At 41.0% G+C, this 6,139-nt stretch overlaps 1 protein-coding gene across 2 annotated transcripts; it reads left to right on the top strand.

Moving 5' to 3' along the window:
- The first annotated feature begins 2,372 nt into the window (after nucleotides 1–2,372).
- On the top strand, nucleotides 2,373–6,121 carry slc35c1 (solute carrier family 35 member C1). 2 transcript variants are annotated; one of them, XM_053635493.1, is made up of 3 exons: nucleotides 2,373–2,477; nucleotides 3,319–3,830; nucleotides 4,362–6,121. In XM_053635493.1, exons 2-3 carry the CDS (start codon nucleotides 3,350–3,352, stop codon nucleotides 4,928–4,930), a joined length of 1,050 nt encoding a protein of 349 aa, XP_053491468.1. In that variant the 5' UTR covers nucleotides 2,373–2,477; nucleotides 3,319–3,349; the 3' UTR covers nucleotides 4,931–6,121. The 2 variants fall into 2 exon arrangements, with proteins under 2 accessions (XP_053491468.1, XP_053491467.1); XM_053635492.1 differs by having other exon boundaries at nucleotides 2,413–2,477; nucleotides 3,003–3,830.
- The last annotated feature ends 18 nt before the right edge of the window (nucleotides 6,122–6,139 follow it).

The raw sequence follows: 6,139 nt of genomic DNA on the forward strand, positions 1-6,139 counted from the left end.
TCAACTCCAAATTCCAGATGGACATTCCCGCTGTGGTTGCTGGGACTACAGTTGCTGGGACTGCTTCTGAGGCCCCGGGACTGCAATTACCACATGCAGTTCTCCACTCAGGTCTCCTTTAGTGAACAGTGGACTAGTTCAACAAACAGACTTCATATAAAACCATCATGAACTTTCTTTTACTTTCACACTATCCGTCGTGACCCAGATGAGGACGGGTTCCCTTCTGAGTCTGGTTCCTCTCAAGGTTTCTTCCTCGTATCATCTCAGGGAGTTTTTCCTCACCACCGTCACCACCGGCTCGCTCAATAGGGATAAATTCGCACACTTAAAATCTCCATCCTGTGTTTATATGTTTCTGTAAAGCTGCTTTGAGACAATGTCTGTTGTTAAAAGCGCTACACAAATAAAATTGAATTGAATTGAGATTCTCCTTACGTCATAATGCTTTTACACTGAATGAGCACAAATCCCCACAGCCACGCTTCAAAAATTCAGTGGAAAGCCTTCACAGAAGACTGGAGCTTATTATTATTATTATTATTATTATTATTATTATTATAACAGCAAAGTGGGAATACATTTGAAATGGAATGTTCAACAAGCACATATGGGTGTGATGTGACGGTCAGGTGTCCACAAACTTTTGGCCACATAACGCAGGAGCAACTAGATACCTGGTTAGTTTAATGTAGAGGAGGAGAGTAACTGCTTAGCTTTTGCCATTTTTTTTGACAGACTCATGATAACCCAGTCAACATGGTGGAAACGCTTAGATTTTAAAGCTCTGTATTGACCGTAAGGTCATTAGTTTGCATCCAACATGCTCCATTTTCCAATAAATGTTTTTATTGTATGTTTGGGATCCATATGTTTCAGTTCCCTAGCAACAGTGTCCTCAAAACTTTCGCCACTTAACGTTGAGTGGTTTGGATGTTCTGGCTGCTCAGCAGTTAAAGTCCTTTGAACGCCTGTTGCTCAGCTGATGAACAAATAAGCTAGTTAATGACTGAACAAGATGAAAACCTCAAGGCACCGTGATGGCGCAAAGACAACAAAGCTAAGAAAACATGGTGCACGCCCAACTGCGTCTGATCGGATTATATCCTGTTCCAGACACACCTGACTGTGTAATAAAGAGCACAAGATAATGTTTAACTCCCGAGGTGTGTCTGAAGTTTAAACAGAGCAGAGACAAAGTCATCTTTATGACTCTCTTGAAAAGGTTATGTGCTCAGAATGAACCATTCACATTCAAACTCATGGTCCAGAGTAATGATAATAGCTGAAGTGATTCTGATTAACCCCAAATAAACATCAGCTTCTTGGTTTCATCCAGCTGCTGAAGCAATACTCCACAAAAAGCTTAGAAAGCATGTAAGGGATCTCACTGTCTCACTATTGTTCAGGACAGGGGTATAAAAGTGTCCCAAAACATTAGATGTACCGTGAGGGCCATCATGAACAAGCGAAGCAAATGGTGCACCACAGTGACATCACCAAGAACAGGACGTCCCTCTGATATTGACAAGACAAAAACTTACCAAGGAGGCCGCCAAGAGACCTACAGCAACATTAAATGAGCTGCAGGAATGAACTACACGTGCTCCATCATTTGATCAGAATCACATATTTACGTTTCTTGGTACACCAAATATGAATTTATGTATTAGAGAAAACGCTTTCCTTTCTTCTCCGTTATCAGAAGATCACCTCTCAAGCTTGTGTCCGACATCCGGATCAAGGAACATCTGGTTTTTATACTGTGATTGACTGACATGTTTAGTATGGTATATATGTGCGAGGTCACAACATGCATGCAGATAGTCCTCTGCTCTTGCTGTTGATGTGAATGTCCCAGAGGTTATTGTTTTCATTGCAGGATTCTCATCTGCACATGTGACCTGTCAGGAAAAGCCAGTTTTAGGTTGGTCTTCTTGCGGTTACCTGGCTGCTATCTGTATGGAGGACCAAACCTACAAATATATATATATATATATATATATATATATATATATATATATATATATATATATATATATATATATATATAAGCGCGTCAGGTCTAACTAAGCGATAGTGATCTCTAGAGTTTTCAGAGAAAATTTTTTTAAAAAAATAATAAAAGAATGAGTAAATAAAAGTTAAAAAGAGTAAACATACATTAAAAAATAAACACAGAAAATAATAAATGAAAGAAAAAAGTAATACAAAAAAAAATTTGGGATTGAATTGAATTAAAAAATAAATTATATTTATTTTATCGTCATTTATTCCTTTATTTATTTTACTATTATCCCCCCCCCCCCCTCTCTCTCTATATATATCTTTTTTTTTTCTTTTATTAATTTCTGCAGGTTTGGTCCCTCATACACTTGGCTGCTATCTGCAGGAGGAGTTTAAATATTAAAATCACTTCCTTGTTTGACACAGACAGAGAAACTTGGAAGGCAGCTTATCATTGCGTGAACAATCGAGTAAGATAAACCCTTATTTTCCTTTTTTCCATGAATTAATTCTCTTATTTCATATCAAGCAAGTGCAGATAATTAAGTGATGTAAAGTGGAGGGTTGGAGTGGAGTGTTTTCTTACACGTGGATTAGTGTTACTACTGCTGTACAAGTGCTTACTTGGCAGAGATAAAAATAAATATCCATAGCTCGCATTTGTTTTATTGATAATTTAAATATATATAATTATAATAATAATAATAATTATTATTATTATTATTATTAAAGTTAATTCTTGCTGTGTACCCGTCGTGTTAAATAAGAAACGCGTTATTAATGCTTAGTACTGCTTTAAGGAAATACCTGGCGGCGTTACTGCGCATGCGTCAAAACCAACCAACCAGTAAGACGTTCATGTGCCTGTTTGTTTATTTATTTAAGATTAGCCCGGTTGTGTGAATTTTAATAAACGCAAACTGCATCACCGAGTTATGTTATATATATATATATGTGTGTGTGTGTGTGTGTGTGTGTGTGTGTGTATTTAACAGTGTTGCACATAATGTATGTTGAAGCGGTATGACTTTAAGTCAGGCGGACATGAAGCTACCTAAGGGTCCTCAGGATACCGGAAGTGCACCCGGAATACTGGAGCAGGATGTGTATTTTTATGTGATTTAAATATCTGCTTTATATATCTATGTTTTTATTTTGGTACAATGGGCCACAACAAAAACTTTCTGGGGACATTTATCACCATGATGCAGCACAGATAATTATAACTTTATAATCCGTCGCCCTTTAAAGCGACTTGTTTGAGCGTTTGATCCTGAATGTGTTGTTCCTCTGTGCCATGACCATTAACAGGACGCAGCTGAAACGCTCCAGGATTTTACAGATGGCCCTGAGAAACTCCGATCCCACGAAGCAGGATGGCAAAGATGAGCTATTTCTCCTGCGGGCGATAAAGATCGCGTTTGTGGTGGCTTTGTACTGGTTTGTGTCCATCACCATGGTCTTCGTCAACAACCATCTGCTGGACAGTAAAGAGCTGGACGCGCCTCTGTTTGTCACGTGGATCCAGTGCGTGGTGAGCGTGGGGCTGTGCTGGATCATAAGCCTGGTGTCCTTGGTGAAGCCGCTGTGTGCGGACTTCCCCTCATTGAAAGTCGACCTGAACGTGTCCTTGCAGATTTTACCCCTCTCTGTTGTGTTCGTCGCCATGATCGCGTTTAATAACCTGTGCCTGAAACACGTGGGGGTCGCCTTCTACACGGTGGGACGGTCACTGAGCACGGTGTTCAACGTCCTGCTGAGTTACGTCATCCTCAAACAGACCACGTCACTGTACGCGATGCTGTGTTGTGGCGTCATTCTGGGTAAGTTCATTTACACGTCACCTGGATCCACCCCCCCCCCCCCCCCGAAGTGCTGAATATGTCTAAACTGTCATGTGTTCTCTGATGCTGGTAATAACTTTAGGCTGGCATTGTCTCTATTTCCGTGAAAAGGTAGTGATGTCACAGGGGGAGGGGCATCACTTGAAGTTTTGGGAGCATATCTGTCAGAGTAAAGGACTAAAGCGCTGCTGCATTGGTCTAGGTTTAGGTAGAGGTCGTTTCTCAGTGCTATAGATGACTGGAATCAGGAAGCGCTTTGTACTAACGAGACTATGCAGTGACACCAAAACACAGACAAAACCTGAGTACGGTGCGGCGCAAAGCTTTCTTTTAACACAACACGTTGAGTTAAGACACTAACCAGACTCAAAAAATAAGATGTATGGGCAGAAAGTGTTGAATGGCTTTTTCCACGGGAACGGTACCTGTACCTGTTAGGACACAGCTGTCAGGTTAGAAGAGTGTCACTGCTTCAGTGTGAGTGTAATGATGTGTGATGTTCTTTCTCAGGTGGTTTTTGGCTCGGTGTGGATCAGGAAGACGCCGCTGGCTCCCTCTCCTGGATCGGGGTGGTATACGGGGTCCTGGCCAGCGCATGCGTCTCCTTAAACGCCATTTTCACCAAGAAGGTGATGCCCGTGGTGGATGGAAGCATCTGGAAGCTGTCGTACTATAACAACCTGAATGCATGTGTCCTCTTCCTCCCTCTGATCACCATATTCGGAGAGCTGCCGCGTGTCTTGAGCTTCAGCCGCGTCTCGGACGGCCATTTCTGGGGCATGATGGTGCTTGGGGGCTTCTTTGGCTTTGCTATTGGCTACGTGACAGGCCTGCAGATTAAATTCACCAGCCCTCTGACACACAACGTGTCGGGAACGGCGAAGGCGTGCGCGCAGACCGTCATCGCTGTCGCGCTCGAGCACTCGCACAAGAGTTGGCTGTGGTGGAGCAGCAACATGATGGTCCTGGGAGGCTCGTTCGCCTACACCTGGGTCAAAGGACTTGAGATGAAGAAAGGAAGCACGAGTCAGGAGACTCCAGTAACAGCAGAGAAAACTAAACCAGACACAGGGGTATGAAGACTGAAAAGGTTTTTTTTTTTTAAATATGATACACTGGACTAAAGGATAGAAGAATAAAAAGTATTTATATACTTATATAATATAATATTTATATATAATATTGGGACTGATAATATCTGATTTACTGGAACAGGTCTTGTTAGGTCTTTTTTTTCAGGTTTAAAGAGATCGAGAGTACTGATAGTGTATACACTCCCAAAACACTGATTACGTTTACATGGACAGCAGTAATCTAATTATTGACCTTATTCTGAATAAGACAATATTGTGATTAAGGTGTTTACATGAGTCGCTTTTAGAATTTTCCTTTCATGTAACCGTTTTATGGTATAGAACACAGATGGATTAACAGCACACGTCATTACCTTCCCCGCGCCACGCCGTCCGGCGTCCCTCCAGAATTCCACGTATCGACGTACAGTTGGTCTTTGTTTCATTTTTAATCTTACAAAAGCTTCAAGTGTGCTTAATTATTTGTCGTGCTGTACATGCAAATAGACGACTGCTTGAAGCCGTGGGCTGCGTCCCAAACCACGTACTTACCTACTGTATAGTAGCTGAGATACATGTATTTCACCTACTATATAGCAGGTAAACACGCCGTTTCGGACGCAGTCGTGCTCTCTTGAACCTCTGAGAATATACATGCACACTGTGCTCTTACGGACTTAAAGGTTTGATGAATGTGTGAGACGTTATATGTTAAGATTTTGTTCCTTATTTGAGGTTTATTTTTATCATCTGCTCTGAATGTAGGGATATGATGTGGTTAAATATGTGTTCGTGTAAATGACTTTTTATTTGCAAATAATGTGTAGCTTAGATGCTGTGTGTTTTTTTTTTTTTTTTTTTCATGAAGACACTAAAAGATGTGATTCCGTATTTAAATGAGTGCACCCTTTGATGACAATCACGTTTTCTTTCTTTTTATTTTATCCATCCCGCTCCTGGACCCTAGGACCACTGTCCCAGCTCATCTGGTTAAACTCCTCAGCTAATTAACAGCTCTGGGCAAGGCACAAACAAATGTCAAACCCATCTACTTAACTGTTAGAGGTCTAATCCTGGGAGGGGAGGAAGGTCTAATCTAGCTGCACCTTTAATTAGGTGTTTAAACAATATGTCTAACTTTTTGAAGGTGCGAAATGTTTTGTAATACAAATGATAAAATAAAAAAAGTAAAACGGGCATTTCTGGCTTGTATAA

Source organism: Ictalurus furcatus, chromosome 10, assembly GCF_023375685.1.
Source record: "Ictalurus furcatus strain D&B chromosome 10, Billie_1.0, whole genome shotgun sequence".
NCBI classification, from domain to species: domain Eukaryota; kingdom Metazoa; phylum Chordata; class Actinopteri; order Siluriformes; family Ictaluridae; genus Ictalurus; species Ictalurus furcatus.

Bases quoted from the DNA above. Each gene is read 5' to 3' on its own strand.
- slc35c1 (XM_053635492.1), top strand. From the start codon at position 3,305: ATGACCATTAACAGGACGCAGCTGAAACGCTCCAGGATTTTACAGATG. The intron at 3,831-4,361 runs GTAAGTTCATTT...GTTCTTTCTCAG, and splicing joins GTGTTGTGGCGTCATTCTGG to GTGGTTTTTGGCTCGGTGTG.